This window comes from Bactrocera neohumeralis, chromosome 4 (genome assembly GCF_024586455.1).
Source record: "Bactrocera neohumeralis isolate Rockhampton chromosome 4, APGP_CSIRO_Bneo_wtdbg2-racon-allhic-juicebox.fasta_v2, whole genome shotgun sequence".
NCBI classification, from domain to species: Eukaryota; Metazoa; Arthropoda; class Insecta; order Diptera; family Tephritidae; genus Bactrocera; species Bactrocera neohumeralis.
The window spans coordinates 72290143-72309771 of record NC_065921.1 but is presented as its reverse complement, the minus strand read 5'-3'; the positions used below and the strand labels follow the sequence as shown (position 1 = coordinate 72309771).

Sequence of the window (19629 nt, the reverse complement as noted above, 5' to 3'; positions counted from 1 at the left end):
TGACACTGGCTTTCTCTTTGCATGCCTTACCAACCCCACTCATCTGACACTCCTATACCTTTGGTCCGACCCCGTCGAAACCGCACGCCCTTCCGTTGGATGACCTAGACGACAACTTAGCTAATCCTTACCATCCTTACGGGTATTAGGCATCCGTTGATCCACTTCCTGTGTGTCTTAAGGCCTGAGCAGTTCTTAAAATGGCTCCATCCATTGCATGCATTGCACCGAGGTGCAGTTTGGATGGAGCCTTTTGGCGCAAACGCAGCAGAAAATTTCCTCCGGGTCCGAGTTGGACACATTGCCAGCACTAGTCATGAGCATACGAAGCAACACTGCTGCAAGGCGTTGCTCCAGTGACGACAAGCTTAAACTAAGACTGGGTTAGATTTCCAGCCCTAGGTCGGATAAAATCCAGGTCAATTCCGGTGCGTAGAACCCCCACCGCATGACATTGGCCTCCTCTTTGCATGCCCTACCAACCCCACTCATCTGACACTCCTATACCTTTGGTCCGACCCCGTCGAAACCGCACGCCCTTCCGTTGGATGACCTAGACGACAACTTAGCTAATCCTTACCATCCTCACGGGTATTAGGCATCCGTTAAAACAACAACAACCTGGTTGGCCCAATAAACGCGGACATTTTAATCAGCGTCATGCTGGAGAAAGCGGTGTTACAGCTTCGTTGCAGCCGCAGTCAATGTTTTTTCATGTTCTTCAATTATTTCCTTTGTAATAAGTGCGAAATGTAAAACAAAAATTTTTTCTTTATTTTTTGTTTAATTGTTTTCACTTTATTTTCATGTTTAGTTTTATTATTTATTAATTACAAATATATATGTATGTATATATAAACTTTTTAAATTGTATTTGTAATTTACGTTTGTGTATGTGTGTGTGTGTGTGTGTGTGTTACTTTTACATACTAAATTGGTACATACATTAAACATATCTTTTTGCCTTTTCTCTAATTTTATTTAATTTTTTTGTTTGTTTGTTTGTTATGTTTTTCTGCTTACACTTTCGTGCTTACACGCTTATGTATTTAATTATTATTTAATTTTATATATGTATATAGAACAGCATTTTCCTCGTTCGCTTCAATATTGATAATAATTAATAATAATAATAATAACATAATAATATTAATAATAATAAAAATAATAGTATTTGTAATAAAAGCGCAAAGCCACGCCCAGTGGGTGTATACAATTGTATTTTTTAATGCTATTTATTAATTATGATTTTTCAAATGCATATTCATATGCATAATTGATTAATTAATTTAATTAATAGAAAAGAGTTTAACAAAAGCAAAACAATTAAAGTGAAGTTATGTTTTTTGTTTAATTTTTGCAAGTAAAATTATGTGCAGCAAAAGCTTCGCCGTAACGCTTCAAAATATTTGCTTTAAAAAATGTTTTTTTTTTGCATTTTTGTGCTTTGTTAAAGTAAATTTTAAAGTTTTTGGAATTTACACACTTGACTGCATAGAAATTCGAGTGGCTAAAATGAGTTAATAAAAAGGCATCCAATCTTATTTGCATAAGCTTTCAATAATTTGCCACAAAAACTTTTTAGGCTTCAGTGGAATTTGTTACTATAATTTTTTTTTTTTAATTTTAATTTTTTAATTTTTTTGAAAATTTTAATTTTTTATTTTGAAAATTTTGATTTTTTTTATTTTTTCATTTTAATTTTTTTTTTAATTTTAATTTTTTGTCTATTTTAAATTTTTGTTTTTATTTTAATATTACTATATTTTTATGTTAACTCTTTTTATTTGTAATTTTTACATTTTTTGAATTAACATATTTTTTATTTTGTTCACATTTATTTTTATTTTAATTTTTTATGTTTATTTATTTTATTTTTAAATATTTGTATTTCTGTTATTTCTATTTATACATTTTACTTTTAATTCTTGTTATTTGAAATTTTTACAACATTTTAAATTAAAATATTTTTTTTTATTTGTTTACGTTTACTTTAATTTTAATTTTTTTAGTTTTATTTGAATTTTTTTTTGACTTAACATTTTTGTGTTTTTGTTTACCTTTATTTTTATTTAAATTTTTTTCATTTTATATCAAATTTATTTTTGTTTTAATTTTTTATTTTTAATTTTATTACATTTATTTTCATAAAAACAAACAAATTTAAAAAATTTTAGTAAATCTTTTTTTAATTTCTTTTCGGTTTTATTTCAAATTTATTTTTGTTTTAATTTTTTTTACTTTTTTTTTTAATTTTGTTACATTTGTTTTTCTAAAAACAAAAAGAATTAAAAATTGTAATATTTTTTTTAGTTGTAATAAATTGTTTTTTTTTAATTGTAATAATTTTTTTTTAATTTTTCTAAGCTCCCCCCCGTTTATTTGATATAAATAGCTTGCGCCTGTAATACCGTTATTTTGTTTAGTACGCTGTGTGAGCACAATAATTTCTATAAACTTTTTATTGTTAAGTGAGCTGTGGTTGGCTGTATGTAAAGCTTGTGAGATTTGTTATGAAACCATTGTGAAATATTTATATTATTTTCAAATATTTTTATATCAAAAAATGGCTTTTTTGTTTAGTTGCATTATTTTAAAAAATTATATATTTCATTTTTTTTATTACATATTTTATTTTATTATTTAAAAATATATATGTATGTATATATTTTATTTTTATAATTTAAAAAATATTATATTTTTTTAAATTTTATTTTATATATTCCATTCTTATTTATGTATGTATACTCTTTTCAAATATTTTTATTTATAATATTTTATATTTATAAAAAAAATGGCGATTTAGTTTGTTTGTTTAATTGTATTATTTTAAAAAATTATTTATTTTATTTTTTTTTTTAAGTATATATTTTATTTTATTATTTGAAAACAAAAAAAATAATTTTTATATATTTTTTATTTTAATAATTTAATACATTTTTTTATAGTTATACATTATATAATTTTGATTATTTATATTTTGTTTAAAAATTGCAAATTAGAAATTTAAAATTCGCGAAAGGCTGAAAAAATTTGTATTTGTGGAAAAGTTTAACCAAATATTTTAGTGAAGAGTTTATTTTTATTTTTGATATAAAATTTTTTTATGAAATTAATATCGCTTTTCTTTGTAAAAAACTATTGCTATTAAAATATTTGAAGTTGGGTTAAATTGTTTAAAAGCGTACGATTTTAGAGAAAATATTTTTTTTGTAACTAAAATGAATTATTTAAATTTTTTAATAGAACCCTTTTTTTATGATAAATTTAAGTGTTATTTTTTTATTTTTTATATGAAATTTTTAATATGAAAGTGTCGCTATTTCTTTGTAAAAAAAATAAAAAGTTTTTCTGAATTGTTTGAAAGCGATACTTTAAGAAATTAAATATTTTTTTTTAAATTAAATTAAATAAAATTAAATATTTTTTGAGATAAATTTTCTTTGTAGCCAATTTTTTTTTTATTTTGCTTTAAATTATTACGTTAAAAATTGTTAGTTTTTGTATTTAACTTTATTTATTTTAATTTTAAGGTAACATTTTTTAATTTAATTTAAATTATTTTTATAGCAGAAATAATATTTAATTTTCTTTAAATTTTTATATTAAACATTGTTAGTTGTTTTTGTATTTAACTTGTTGTTTATTGTATTTAACTTTTTAATTAAATTTTGGGTTAAAATGTTTTTATGATTTGTTTGATTTAATTGAATTAACTTTAATTATTTTTTTATAAATTTTAACAGTCTTTTGCTGCACCGCTGTAAGTTATTTTTTTATTTACTTTTTGAAAAATATATTTCTTAATTTTATTGTTTGTATTCTTTTTTGTATTATTTTTCATATTTATGTATAAAATTAAAATTTTTAATTTCAATAAATCACCTTTTATAAACTTAAAACTATTAATTTTTTTTAGTTGATACAAATTTATTATTTTTTTAATTTTACTTTTTTATTTTTATTTTAAATTTTCAATTTTGTATTTTGATTTATTAACTTTTATTTTTATTTTAATTTTAATATTTTTATGTTATTATTTTAATATTTTTTTCATTTCTATTTTAACTCTTTTTATTTATAGTTTTTTAAATTTTGTAATTAATTTTTTTTTAATTTGTGTGCATTTATTTCTATTTTAATTTTATTTATTTTTATTTCGAATTTTTTTTAACTTTAATTTTTTTTTTCTTTTTGTTTACATTTACTTTTATTTTTATTTATATTTTTTATAAATCACCTTTTCTAAATAGTAATTTTTAAGTTGTTCTATAAAAAACTTTTAATTTTATATAAACATTTCATTTATAATAATATATTATTTTTTAAATTTGTTTATGTTTATTTTAAATTTTTTTATTTCTATTTATTAATTCTTATTTTTATTTTAACTTTTTTTTTGAAATTTTCACATTTTTATAAATAATTTTTTTAATTTGTTTGCTTTTATTTTTATTTTGATTTTTTTAACTTTAAGTTGTTTTTTTTTTTTTTTGTTTACATTACTTTTATTTTTTGAATATTTTTATAAATACCTTTTCTAAATAGTAATTTTTAAGTTGTTGTATAAAAAACTTCTAATTTTATATAAACATTTCGTTTATAATAATTTATTATTTTTTTAATTTTTTTATGTTTATTATAAATTTTTGTATTTCTATTTATTAATTCTTATTTTTATTTTAACTTTTTTGTGCAATTTTCACATTTTTTTAAATTATTTTTTTTTTGATTTGTTTGCTTTTATTTTTGTTTTGAATTTTTTTATATCTCTTTTTAGAAATTTATAAATATTAATTTTTATATTGTTTTCACCACTTTTATAAAAAAAAACTTGTAATTTTATATAAATTTTTTTTGAACTGTCTGTAATATTGTTTTTAATCTTTATTATTGTTTAAATTTTACTTTATAATTTTTTAATTACTTATCCCACGAAAAAACCCGCGCCATTGGCTCACTTAACAATCGTTTCAATTCGAAATTATGCGCCACACAAATAAAAGAAATTTCATATTTAAAAAATCGCATTTATCAGCTGCGCTATAAAAAAAGCTTCATTTTCACTTTACATTTATATAACTTCATTTACCAAATGAATTCCACAAAAAAACACTCAAAAAATCTTCAGTGTGTAGGTGCGCAGTCTAGTAGTGCAAAAGTTCAACGAATTCGAAATTACAAAATTCACACCTAACCTCATACTTAATGCGTAAACAACATTTTAACAACTTACTGGCTTTATCGCGACCACAGGCTCGCCGCTTTCGTGCGCTAGACAGCTTAACAACGCCGCTTCTATGCATTTGTATACCTTTCGCGTCACAACTCGTCGTTTTTACGCTTGCTGCTTTGCCTTCGGAGCTGCTAGTTCTCTTGCGTATAACAACACTGTGCGTTTATAGCTTTTCAATTGCTGCAACCAGACTTTCATAACAATTTACCATTCCAAAAAAAAGTACCACTTTGTTTTGTGTTTGTTTTTCAGCTTGTATTTCTTGCAATCATAATCATATCACTTCACACTAAGCTCTTCTATATTAATTTACAATTTATTTTAGCTACAAAAATTCACTTGGATAAGCGGGATCCATAATAAACGCTTATCCTACTAAACATATACGTACATATGCACGTATTTTTGTATGTTTCGTCGAAAAAACTTACAGCAGTTTAGTATTTCTATTAATTTTGTTTTTTTTTTTGCGTACTGGTTTTTGTTGTTTTGTGAAATTGCTATAATTGTGTAAAAGTACATATAGTTGGTTACATATAATCACTCTGCCAGTCACGAGAGCAATACGATTTTTGTAAAAAGTTTATATGCCGCACACATATGTATGTACATATTCTTGTATGTGTGTGTGTGTGTATAAATTCAAAAATACTGCCACGAAGAAATGCTGCTTTGTGCTGCAGGTCGCTTAAAGGCTTTCCGCTGGCATAAGCTGCGTTGCCACTTGCGTTTGCGCAACCTTACAAAAGTCCACAAAAAATCCCTATATAAAAGTTGTACAGTCAAATGCTTGCCGGCAATTCAATTGTCGACTAAATGTGGCGGCTTCAATTACAAAAGTAAACAAAGCACGTAAATTCGCGTCATTTCAATAATTTTCTCTAATATGCACTAAACGAACTATATACATAAGTATGTATGTATATGAATATAAAATGTTGTCATGGGCGGTTGGCGGCCAACTTCATAGACACACACTTGACGTGTGGAACTACTTTTTCGGCTAAACTTAAGTAGTCTTAAGCACTGTTGTTGCTGCAACACTTTTCCGGCTAATCTAAAGTAGTCTGCAGCGTTGTTGTTGCTGCAACACTTTTCCGGTTAATCGAAAGTAGTCTGCAGCGCTATTGCTGCTACAATACTTTTTCGGCTAATCTTATGTAGTCACAAGCATTGTTGTTGCTGCAATGCTTTTTCGACTAATCTTAAGTAGTCACAAGCATTGTTGTTGCTACAACACTTTTTCCTGCTCATCTTAGTAGCCTACAGCGTTGTTGTTGCTACAAAACCATTAAGCTCACATTGCAATGTCGGCTGCAAGCGTCTATATACGAGTATATATATATGAAACACATATGTATTTGTATATAATTTTGTGTCACTTTACTTCATAAACAGATTATACGCGTTTTCACATACATAATGCTTCTTCTTTAACTCTTTTTCGCTCACTAGTAAAGCAGTTTTTGCTGGCAATTTACTTTTTGCGTACATAGAATATGATTTTTATTAATATAGTATGTATGTTTGTATATATATATATATATGTATAATTGTTATCATTATTGTTATTGTTGCTGTTGTTGTTGTATAATTTACTTTTACAAAATGCATTGCTATGTCCTAGTATCAACCAAGGTACATATGTACGAATGCGCACGAATGTGCTTACGAATGGCATTGAAGGCCACGACACGAATACAATATTATCATCATCAACATCATCATCATCATGATCAAAAGTTCAGTTTACTATATAGTAGCTATAACATCGAGTAATTGAAATCGTGCAACATCTATTACACATGCATACATCCATTGGTATATTTGTATATATATATTTATGTATATGTATGTATGTATATCTACAAATTTTCTTTATACTTATTTAGTCAATACTCTAATTGCTTTTGCTTTGCTTTGCTTTCACTTTGCGCCGCTTCTTCCTGCCTGCCGTTTAATTGTCACACTCAGCGCTAGTTGTTGTTGCCTTTGTTGTGTCTGCTGCAACTGTTGTTGTTGTATTGTTAACTGCTATATTTGTTGCCTCACTGCTAACGCCTTCGTGCGTTACTCCGGTTGTGGCGCTGGTCGCCGCTGCTGCCGTTACATCTGTTGTTGCGGAGTTGGACTGCATTTGGGGGGTGGTGGAGTTGGTGTTGTTGGTGCCATCGATTTCATCGGCCGTTGCTGCATCGCCGCTGCTGATAACTGCCGTCGCATCAGTTGGAGTTTCCTGCGGAGCGCAAACAAATTGGAAAGTTGGGTTAGAAAGTGTAACGGTATTTTGAAATTTATAGTAAGGATTAAGCAAACAGCTGATAAATAAATAGTGTGCAACAAATAAAATAAATTAAAATTGCAAACAAGAAGAGAAAAGAGAAACTACAAAAAACTATGTGCGCAAATTTGTTGAGTTGGGTTGACAAGACTGACAAGTCGAGACCATGAAGACTATATGACAAGACTGATAGCTGGTGGCTGGGGTATACGACAAGAATGTTAACTGTGAACACTGACTAAAAGCGGGAGGATTAAGAATTACTCTCGAGCATGCAGTTCTCAGGGCGACCCGCTGCTCAGCAACAATATTTTGCAGATTTTTCTCCAATAATTAATGGACCTGGGGCTCGCAACCTATATTCTATCTACGGCTCAGACTGTGAGTCTTAACATAATACACTATTGATAATGTTTCTATATCTCGATATCAGCTTAGGTTAAATGGTCGATACTAAAATAGGTGATCTCACTTGCACAGCTTAGAACGTCGGTCCGTTGTGGTCAGCGTGCAATGAGTCCCCGCATGACACTGGTTACCTCTTTGCATGCCCCGCTAATCCTGCTTATTTGACATCCTTTTCTTTTTGGTTCGACCCCGTCGAAACAGCACGTTTCTTGTGTCTACCGTTGGATGACTGCGACTACAACTTATCTAATCCTTACCATCCTACGGGGATTAGGTACCGGTAAAACAACAACAACGATCCGTTGTGGTATCTAGCACTCTCATAAGAATAAATCAGCCCTACCGATCTTACTCATCTTTCTTATGCTTTTTGCAAATGTTTGCAAACCATGAAGCTCTGGTTTGGTACATCATAAAGTCAAACCCTTCTAGATCGGGATTTTGATAGAGCTGGGCACTCGCAAAGGAAGTGTAGTCCTTACTCTGTTCGAGTTTGCACTTGACGACAAATATTGTTTTGGCGCACTCCCATTTTTAACGCGTGTTCTTCAAATGGTACCAAATGGTCTGTGTAATGGTAGCCCCGTTATAATGACTGCAAGTCTATATTTACTTTTCTTGGACCTATTTAGTAAGTCCTTAATTCTTGTCTAGTCATTGTTTGGTCATATTTGTTTTGCTATCTTGCATTTGCTTGTAGATTTCCATCTGTTCTTAGCTAACTTGTGTATTTAGCTCCCTCTTTATCGTCTTTAGAGGGTACGGCATCGTTTACTTTTTCGTTGCCGGAAATGTTCCTATGACCGAGAACCCAAAGTATGGTCAAGTGGTGGTGAGCTAAAAGCCTACCTACATTTGTTGACCACGCTGGAGCGTATCTTTGGCGACGATAAGGCTAACTATGGTAGCTCTCTGTATCCTCCCGCAGTAATTTAGCATAACTCTACAGGCAGTCTTTATGCCTACTATTTCTGATTAGAAGATGCTAGCTAAATAGATGGATGGTGAGAGAGTTATCAAGATCTTCGGAGTAAACTCCCCTCCCTACTCCGCATTTCCTATTCTCCTAGTTCCTACTTTAGACCCGTCGGTTTACATTCAGTTAGTATTCTTCTCTTCTCCATTCACGTCTAAAGGGTAGTATACCCCCTTCCCTACTTCGCCTATTTCTTATTTCCTACTTTCTTTGGACCGTCGGTTTAGATTGAGATACTATTCCTCTCCTCTACTAAACCTCTTCTCCATTCACATCTAAAGTGTATTCTCACCTGGAATTCACTATTGAAATTTAACCTTGGGAGGATATATGTAGTCTAATCTATATGAACTATGTCATCAGACCTCAAAAATACCATAGTTTTCAAAACGTTTTGGTTACAATTTTTACATTCCGGATTCTTGTAGAGCATGGGATTTCCTAAAAAATGTCCTTCAGGTTGTTCGTTTCTATTCAAAAATTCATATAAGTATGTATATATTTCTAGTATCCATAAATTTAAGCGAAAAAAACAAAATAAAATATTACAAAAAACTTAACTACAACAACAATTAAATGAAATTATAATTACCAATTTTGCTTCAACTCGCTGACGTTCATGCATCGCATTTAATAATTCACGCAAATGCTGATTCTCCTTGCGTAGGCGTTCACGTTCCATGTCGCGTTCATTGATCTTTGGCTAAACGAGCAAGAGAAGAGAGGAGAGAAAATGAGTTGCGTACAAAATCGAATTGTCATTTAGAAAATGCGGTGATTTGGGTTTAACATGCCGCCATAACGGTATGCGCCTGCTCATTAGCACACCGTCAAACACACACACACTTACCAAAAGTAGTGAAATTTGCGAATTCAACGAGCTGACAATCGCATTCAGCGCATGACAGGGCACGCTTGGCTCCAGCGAGTTGGCGTGCTGTATGCGATTCGGTCCACAATGTACGGGCGTACTGCTGCTTGTGTTGGTGTTTGCGGTATTTGTGGCGAGGGTGTTTAGACTCAATGCAATTGGTGTGGTTTGCGTGGAGTGGTCGACCATGGCCAAAGCGCTGTTGAGCTTGCTACTCAGTGTCGACTGTAAGGAAGTAAAAACAAGTGTGTTAAAGTTTGATAAATGGCATTTTGCATTTGTGTAGCAAAATCGCTGATTCATACCAGAGTTTCGTAAGCGTCATTGACTTCCATGTGCTCGTCGTCGTGGGTGTTGGTATCGTTAGTGCTGGTTGTTTGGGCTGTTGCAGTTGCAGTTGTTGTTACTGTTGCTGTAGCTGCTTCCTTATCATCACACGCTGTGGCTGCCTCCAGTGCTGCAGTTTTGTCTTCTGTCTCTTCCGATTTTTGCGTTGCGCTAGGCTCAGTTTGCGGCTCTGCAGCGCCTACCGTACCGGCTGCAGTCGTATCTGTTGTTAAAACGCTGCCAATTGTTGCTGCTGTTGTTGTTGTTTCTGTTGCATTCTCCGCTACTTTGCTTTCACTTGTCTTCTGCTCATCACCTTCGCTTGCCTGCTCTTCGTTCACCTCCAATTTAACTTTGTCTTGCTCCGCCTCGGTCTTCAATTTCTCCCCAATTTGTGGTTGCTCTGTGTCGTCCTGTTTAGCAACCAACTGCTCGGCTGGCGCCGGCTCGGCAACGTGACCCTCATTGAGCGCCTGGGTCACCTCATCGGCGGATTCTTCCGGAATGCTGTCGGCACTAATAGTACTCTGACGTTTCACCAATTCGGCCATGTTCGTTTGGGTCACAACCGTTGTGGCGGTTTCCTCTGGAAGCGTCGTATTTACGATCGTTGCATTGGAAGCACTCTTTTCCTCCTCCTGTTGTTGTTGCTGCAGTTGCTGTTGTTGAATTGCAGCCGGTGGTGGCGGTAGTGGCGGTGCTTTAAAACTGCCAGCCGGTGGTGGCAAAGGCGGCGGTGGGGATGAAGCTTTGGACGTCTTCGTTGCGAGCGTCGGTGGTAGAGCCGGCAGTCGCAGTTCGTCGATCTCGCAATAGCCATCGTCATCTTCATGTATGTCCTCGTCCATTAACGCATTTTGTAGCACGGTGCGTACGCTGGTCGCCGTTTTGGCCGTGGGTGTCTGCTGTTGTGCAATCTGCTTATTAGGCGGCGGTAGCGGTGGTGGTACATCTGCAGCTGACACACTACCGTTCGCCGCTATTTGTGTGGTTGTCGACGAGCCAGTCGAATTCATGGTTGATGTTGAAGACGAATTCGACGAGGCGGCCGTCAACGGCGTCAGCGGCCGTTGGCTGTGATGATGGTGTTGATGCTGCTGCTTCTCATGACATTGATCGCACACAGCTGTAGACACAGCGGATATCTCTTGTTCGGGCGTCACATGCATATACTCGTTGAGTACCTCGGTTAGCGATTGCACTTGCGCATAAGCGGCTAATGCAATATCGGCGCTGTCTTTGGGCGCTTCCGGCATCGCCGCAATGTCGACGATCTCATGGAAGTGCTCCACCGGCAGCCGGAACATATCACAAATTATCTTCTGCTTCTCCAACAGGCCGTCGCGTATGGAGACGTCCAGTCGACGCAGCCGTTCGGCTGGTGTGAGTACCGGTTCGGCGGTATGCGCCGGACTAATGCTGATCTGTATGGCGGTGGGTTCGACCAATGGCGGCGACGACTGCATCAACGTGCGCGTATTGTTCGAGTTGTTTGAGTAGACAATGCTGGCGCTGTCACGTTTCGAACCGCTGCCAATGCCAGCGCCACTGGCGCTGGAGCCGAACTCATCAGCGCCGGCGCCCGCATTATGACCGTTCGCCTGACGTGCCGATTGTGTGTGACGCAGTGTTACACTGGCGTTTTCATAACCGCCGTTGTTGTTGTTCGGCTCACCACAACTGCGTGTCGACATGGTGCGATTAACGGCAGCCGATGACGACGATAACGATGCTGTGGAGGCGGACGATATGGCCGCTGACGATGAGCCAATCGAAGGTGAGAGCTCATTGTGACTGAGCCGCATTTTGTGGTCGGCGCTGCCTGCGGTTGATGTACTCTCACGACGACCATTGCGTAACTGTACATTGTGATGGTCGTTATTGTTATTGTTGTTGACATTTACCGAGGTCGCTGTAGCGACAGGCATCATTGGCGCCAACGGTGTGGTCGTGACGGTGGCGATAGCCGAGGCGGGCTGCGGTCGCTCCGGTGTGAGTTCAAGTGACTCCTTTGTATTGGAATGCGGTATGGTGGCGATCGCTGGGTCATCGACTGGCTCATGGTTGGCGTTCTTCGAGCGTGGTTTGTACTGTTCGGCGGCGTCGGAAATATGCTTGAACCACCTGTGGGCGAGATAAAAAATGGAAGTTTTGGTTTAATGAATAGCAAAGCAAATTATGTATGTTAGTTTATAGTTTCTTTGGGGAAGGCTTCAAAAGTAGCGGAGCGAAATTCAATTTTCAATTTTAGAAAATCGAATTTTTTTATAAAAACATAACCTAACATTATCTAATGCTATGTAATAAAATTGAAATTTTATGCATATTTGTAAACTCTGCTTTTCTTCGCTCATTTGCTCTACCTTGACACCAACGACGCACGTCGTCCGCCGCCTGTGCCACTCGTGTTGCTGCCGCCATTGTTGGTGGCTTCATTGAAGCTGCCACGTCGGCGCTCCTTCTTGCTTTGTCCTTTGCTCGGCGTCACATTGAGGCTGTTGTTATCGCCGCTGCTGTGATGACTGTTATTTTTATTGCCGGTTAGTTGCAGCAATGAACCGTTGCAGAGGCTCTTGCGCCGTACACCGCTGAAAATGTCTTCGGGCGAGAGGAAATTCATTTTCATGCGTGTTGTGTGGTTTTATAGCGGTGAAGCGCCTTCGTTTACCGAGGACGTTGTTTGCTTTTCGATGGCAAAGCTGATACTGTAGATTTCACAGCGACTGCTGTTTCATTCACTTTAAACACTTTTAGCGCACATACTATTTAACAGCGTTTTTAATTTGTCTTATTAATTATTTATTTTTGGTTTGATATATAACTTTTCTTGTTCTTAAAATTCTTGAAAATCTGTTGTAATTAAGAAGTTTCAAAAAGTTAGATTTATTATTATAACACCGCGCCACTTGGCCAAGAAATTTACGCTGATATTTTTTTTGCAAATAGTTTTTATTTTTATTAATATTTTTCATTTCTAATTTTTTATTTTACTATTTTTTTTATTTTTCATAATAATTTTATTTTTGGTTTATTTATATTATTTAAAAATTTTTTTGAGATCACACGGAAAAAGTCAAAAATATGAAAATCTTTGCCTACATTTAGGTGGTTTCATATATTTTTGATTACTAGTATACCAGGAGTTCAACTGAGTTTCAAAAATCGAATTCTATTTAAACCTCCTAACCTCAGAATATTGTCCTAAATGTTTTTAGGTAAATGTTTCGGAGATAAATATTGAGAACTTGTGCGCTTTAGGCTAGCTAGACTAAGTGCGCCTTCTTGAAACGCGTTTTTCTCAAAATTGTGTTTTGAAGCCGGTTGGCAAGATTTATCGAGAATTACTCAACCGATCTTCATGAAATTTTACAAAGGTCTTTGAGATACAATTTCCAAACGAAATATTTAATTTTTTATATGAGAAAAAATTTATTGAAAAAAGCTATTTTTTATGCGAGGAAATCCAATTAATTTCTTACGCATGAAATTAGGTACTAACTAACCCTAAACCTCTCTCTATCAACTTTAGTTTCAATCTACCTGACTATTGCAGTATTTTTCAAGCCGAGTTTGCTGCCATTAAGGTAGCGGTAGATTTACTTCTTCGGAGTGCAGCCTTCTTCAGAGAAGTGCCTATACACTGTGATAGCAGATTCGCTAATCGTGCGTGCAAGACTGGTTAAGGTATTTCCAACTTCGTTTTATATGGCATTGAGTCACTTTGTGATAAGACGACTGTCTGTTTTTCTTCCGGATAGCTATGATTCGCGGAAACTTGGCCAACGCTGGCTAACCGTGGATTCGTACGCTGATCTTACGTCAATACTTTTAGCGCAAGATAGATCGTAATGGGTCCAGTGAGCGCTTTGTGCCAAGCAAGTTTAGCCTCTACCTAGTTGTGTGGGTTCATACTGTAAAGTTGCAGAAGTTATTTGGAAAAAGACGAGGTGAAAACATCTCAACACTTAATTTTTGTTTGTTTCGCGTTTGCAAGATCAAGGTTTAAACACTTGGAAGCTCACACTTTGAGATATAACATCGAACTGGTGGGGATAGAAATTAAATGAGCAAATTTGTATGGACCACAAGGCGCCTTGCTGAGTTATAAGATCACGGAGTACTATTTGTATGGCTTCACAAAGCACTGCATATAGTCCAAGTGTATCTTCTGAAACAGCCATCAAACCTAACCAAGCCTAACCCTCAACCAATGATGTTGGAGTCCTATCAAAAATCGATTATTTAAAAAATGTTTATAAAGTATGGTTAAGCATAAAGTAAGGACTAAGGACATTAATAAAAATATGTGAAAAATATTGCCTACATTTCGGCGCAATTTGAAAATTTAAAAAATACTTAGATTTGATTTAAAGGTGCTATTACCATTATAGCTTGTGCCTATAAAGCATGATTAAGCATAAAGCAAAGACAATAAGAATATGTGAAAAGTATTGCCTACATTTCGGCGCATATGTAAAATATACGAATTATTCTCTACAGGGGACTATTAAGGATAAATTACTATGCTTACAGGAAAAAATTAGCAACTAACTAGCTTTAAATGAAAACTTTTCGCTTGTGTTCGGAAATTGACTAGTTAAAATTGCTTAGTATTGAGTGAAAAATTCAAACATTAGGCTTGTGACTTTGTACTACCAAATATATCGAGTACAAAATGTTTAAAGATGCTATAAAGGGCCAGATCAAACAAAGGAGAATAAAGATTAGCTCTGACAAAGATTAACAAAGTGAATTTAGCGGCGAGTTTCTTTGCGTAAAATCACCGATACTTATCGTTCTGTTAGGCCAGTTCTTGCAGTATAGAATATTAATTGAAATTCATTTTAGTTTAGTTTCGCAAGCAGCTTCATTCACGCTCAAAAAAAGTGTCATTTACTGACAGTTTCCATAGTAATATTGCAATTAAAATACTATACACACCACTAGCACACCGCAAGCAAACCCACAAAAACACCACACTCATATACCCCACACATCAGCCAACCGATATTCCATATTCCTTTCAAAAGCCATTTAAATTCAATTTGAGAAAGGTTGCCAGCTGTTACTGCAGCTATTACGCGCTGCTGACGCCGCTGCTGCCTGGGAAAGTGGCAAAGCAAAATGCGTAGTTGAATGCGTCCGTTGAACTGTGACATCGTTAGTCAATGAATGAATGAATGGCTAAATGAACAAGTGAATTAAGGCATTACGCGAATGGCAACGCATCATAATTCGCGCATTAAATTGCAATTTATGCATTTATAATTCCCAAACAAATTATCACAAATAGCAGAGAAAGTAAGAAATGTGTAATTTATCTATATATGTCTATGTATCATGTATGTATATGTAAATAATATAAAATATTGGTGCGATAATTAAAGCCATCTGCTGTGTGGGTGAATTCCATTCGTTTCTTGAGAGTGCAAATCGCAAAGCAGCCAAATATTCTGCGTTTCTTGCAAATCCTTAATTTCTTAATTCTTAAATTAAAATTTCTTTTCGTTGTTGTTGTTTTTATATTACATATTTTGCAGTTTTCAATGCGTTTACTTGCTTAAATTACTGCATTTATTTATTTATCTTTCCATAAATGTATTGTTCTGTAAGGAATACTGCGACTTGGGGCGATCACTATGCACACACATCCGCACTTAAAGGCATGAGTGCGGGACTCTGAAGTGCAGCATCAAACAAGTAAGAAAAACTGCTAATTTACAAACAATAAAAATATTTTCGGACTGAAAATTAACTAGTTTGTAGAGGCCAATTATAAAAACATTTTTTAAAGCATTAATAATTTATATTTAATTCACAGAATTTTCAATATCGATTAAAGAGTTCATTTGATCTAAGCAGCAAAGCTAATGTGAAATTAAAAACAAAAAATAATTATAAATAAAAAACAAAATAAATAAAATAAAAAAAATAAAAAAAAAAAAAAAAAAAAAAAAAAAAAAAAATAAAAAAAAAAAAAAAAATAAATAAAAATAAAAAAAATTAAAATAAAAAAGTTAAATTAAATAAACAAATAAATTAATAAAATAACAAAATAAAAAACTAAGATAAAAAATAAATAAAAAGATAATAAAAATAAAATAAACAAATAAAATAAAATATTTTCTTCTTTATATAATAATAATAATGATAAAATTAAAATAATTATAATAATAAAATTAAAATAATAATAAAAAAATATTTAAAAAATTAATCAAATTAAAGAAAATAATAAAATATTAAAAAAAATTAAAAATTTAACAAATAAAAAATAATATTTTTTTTTATATATTAATAATAATATAAAATAAAAAAAATAATAAAATATAAAAAAAATAATAAAAAAAAAAAATAATAAAAAATATTAATCAAAATAAAATACCAAAAAATAATTAAAATAAAATAAACAAATAAAATAAAATATTTTATTTTTTATATAATAATAATAATGATAAAATTAAAATAATAATTAAAGAAAATAATAAAATATTAAAAAAAAAAAAAACAAAATAAAAATTTAACAAATAAAAAAAAATATTAAAATGACAAAAAAAATATTTTCTTTTTTTATATAATATAATAATTATAAAATAAAATAAAATAATAATAAAATTAAAAAAAAAAAAAAAAAATATAAAAAAAAAAAAAAATAGGGCACCAGAAAAAAAAAAAAAAAACAAAAAGAAAAATTAAAAAAAAAAAAAACAAAAAAAAAATTCAAAACAAATAAAAAAAAATGACAAAAATAAAAAAAAATATTTTCTTTTTTTATATAATAATAATATTATTATAAAATAATACAAAAAAAACTAAATAAAAAAAATAAAAAAATAATAAAAAAATTATAAAAAAAATAAAATAAAATATTTTCTTTTTTATATAATAATAATAATGATAAAATTAAGATAATAATAATAATAAAGTCAAAAAAAAAAAACAAAATATAAAAAAAATTAAAATGAAGCAATAAAATAATAAAATATAAAAAAATTTAAAATGAACAAATAAAATAAAAAATTCTGATTTGTAATATTTTTTAAAAGTTCGAGTAGTTCTTATTTTTGAGTAGAGAAAAAATCGCTAGACTAGAAAATCCCTTCAATTTTTTTCCATAAACTAATCACCGACCGCCTTTGCATTATACAACATTATTATTATTTTTTTAATTTGAGGCAGTTTCTGTGGAAACTAATTGAATTGTTTTCCTGTAATTACATTAAGTAAGTGCAAACATTATAATTTGACATAAATAAAGCGAGTAAATGCAACAACAAAAAACAATTAACTGTAATTTAATGAGAGTAAGTGCACAAGCATGCTCTTAGCAGGCAGGAATATGCTTGAGTTACCAATATTTGTATATGCATACATACATACGTATTATATGTAAGAGTATACATATGTACGCCTGAGTTCACATTCATGTGAAGTGAAAGCGGTTTGTAAATATTTTAGCGTACGCTGCTTTAATTAAACATGAAAAGGACAACGTGCAATGATAATATCCAGAGCTCCAGCAATGAATCAATACGGCAACACTGAATAGTTGTGGCGCATGGAAGTGTGTGAGAGCTATTTTATATCTATCTATATATGTATATGCCGTCAGAAAGAGACAGCGAAATATGTAGAATAAAGAGAGAGAGAGAGACAGTGAAGCGTGAGCTGTAGCTAGTTTTTAACAGTCGAATGTTCGAATGGCGATTGATAGCCCACGAATAGCAATAACGCAGTACAAGTTATTAGTAGTAAATCTCTTTTTCCATTTTTTCATAAAAAATTAATTATAAAAACATTTTTTTCTCTATAGCAATAGTTTATCGGTGTATCGGAGAAGTTAAAAAACTTTCTGAATCGTCATATCAGTGGTACACATCAGTTCTTCTACGAGTATATGCTTTTCTGATATACCACTAATTTAGTCAATTAGTAAATTGTTTACTTAAATTGATAATTAAGTCAATTAAGAGCGTGTCTGAAAGGGTTCTAAGAAGCCGAGTAAGTAATTTGGTCAGTTAATGAATAGAATGAAATGAGAGCCTGTCTAAAACGCTTATAAGGAGTCGAATTCCTAATTTAGTCAATTATAAATAGAAAATTGTGTACGTAAATTGCTAATTAAAAGTCTGTCTCAAAGGTTTTTAAGCAGTTAAGTCATTAATTTAGTCAATTAGTAAATTGAGTCAGTTAGGAACCTTTCTCAAAGGCTTCTATGAAGCCAAGATACTAATTTAACCAATTAGTAAATTGTGTAGGGAAATTTCAAATTAAGTCAATTAAAAGCCTGTCTGACACGTTTATAAGAAGTCGATACACTAATTTAGTCAATTAGTAAATGGTGGTACATACACTGCTAATTGAGTCAATTAAGAGCCGGCCTTAAATGCTTGTCGAGTCATTAATTTAGTCGATTAGTGAAGTGTGTACGTAAATTGCTAATTGACTAAATTAAAAGCCTATCTGAAATGCTTATAAGATAGCGAATTGAGAGACATATTAAGTCAATTACTAAATTGTGTAAGAAAATTGTTAATTGAGTCAATTAAGAGCCTGCCTTAAATGCTTGTCGAGTCACTAATTTTGTCGATTAGTGAACTGTGTACGTAAATTGCTAATTGACTAAATTAAAAGCTTATCTGAAATGCTTATAAGATAGCGAATTGAGTGATATATTAAGTCAATTACTAAATTGTGTAAGAAAATTGTTAATTGAGTCGAATTAAGAGCCTGTCAAATCGCATAAATTAACCGACTACCTAAAAGCCTTTTCCCAAGAGAGTTCATTGAACAATTAAGCCATCTTTGCTCGATTAAAGCGCTAATTTAGATTAATTTACCATACAAAATAAAAATCTTATTTTACTACATTTACTTAATCGCATTGAAATCGAGTTGAAAACATTAAAAAAAAAAATATTTAAACAAATATTTAAAAAATGAGTATAAAAAATAGTGTAAAAAATATTGTAAAAAATAGTGTAAAAAACTGCAACTCTGCGGGTTGTTGTCCACACTTTAAATTTGGTTTAAACGCAGCCAAATCGGTGCTATTCCAGGCTATAAATTTGGTTGTGGGCCTTGATAAAGTAGCAATCAGTTGATGAATTTTAATTAACAGAAAAAAATAGAAAATGAAGAACACAAGCAAGTGTAACAGCTGATCTTTAATCGCGCCTATCGTTGATCGAGTAGCTGGCTGTGCGAAGGGAAAAACTGGTTGCTCAATTATAAACTTAATGTACTAAATTAATTTGGCTGTGTAAAAAAGCTATAAAAGACTATATAATTAGACTATTACTAAATTGTGTGAGGAAATTTCCAATTATGTATATACTATACTATTTTAAGCATATCCCGGCAATGTTAACAAATATTATAACTTCCGGCACATTTCAGCTTTTTATAATTAATTGTTGACATTTGCTTGCAGAATTTAAGTGAGTGTTGAATAAATATTTCGGCAGGCATTGCCAGTACTCTTACTCATACTCAACTTTCTTAAAACTTTCGCAAGCTTTAGAAATGCACTT

The 19629-nt window shown here is 32.0% G+C and overlaps 1 protein-coding gene across 2 annotated transcripts in view; it reads right to left on the bottom strand.

Moving 5' to 3' along the window:
• Positions 1 to 5689: 5689 nt before the first annotated feature.
• LOC126756342 (uncharacterized) overlaps positions 5690 to 19629 on the bottom strand; it is a 315110-nt gene continuing 301170 nt past the window's right edge. For both annotated transcript variants that reach the window (XM_050469324.1, XM_050469325.1), the window contains 4 exons: positions 10078 to 12223; positions 9752 to 9997; positions 9494 to 9604; positions 5690 to 7472 (listed from right to left, as the gene is read on the bottom strand). In XM_050469324.1, coding sequence (XP_050325281.1) covers positions 7194 to 7472; positions 9494 to 9604; positions 9752 to 9997; positions 10078 to 12223 — 2782 coding nt within the window. In that variant the 3' untranslated portion in view covers positions 5690 to 7193. The remainder of the gene's footprint in view (positions 7473 to 9493; positions 9605 to 9751; positions 9998 to 10077; positions 12224 to 19629) is intronic.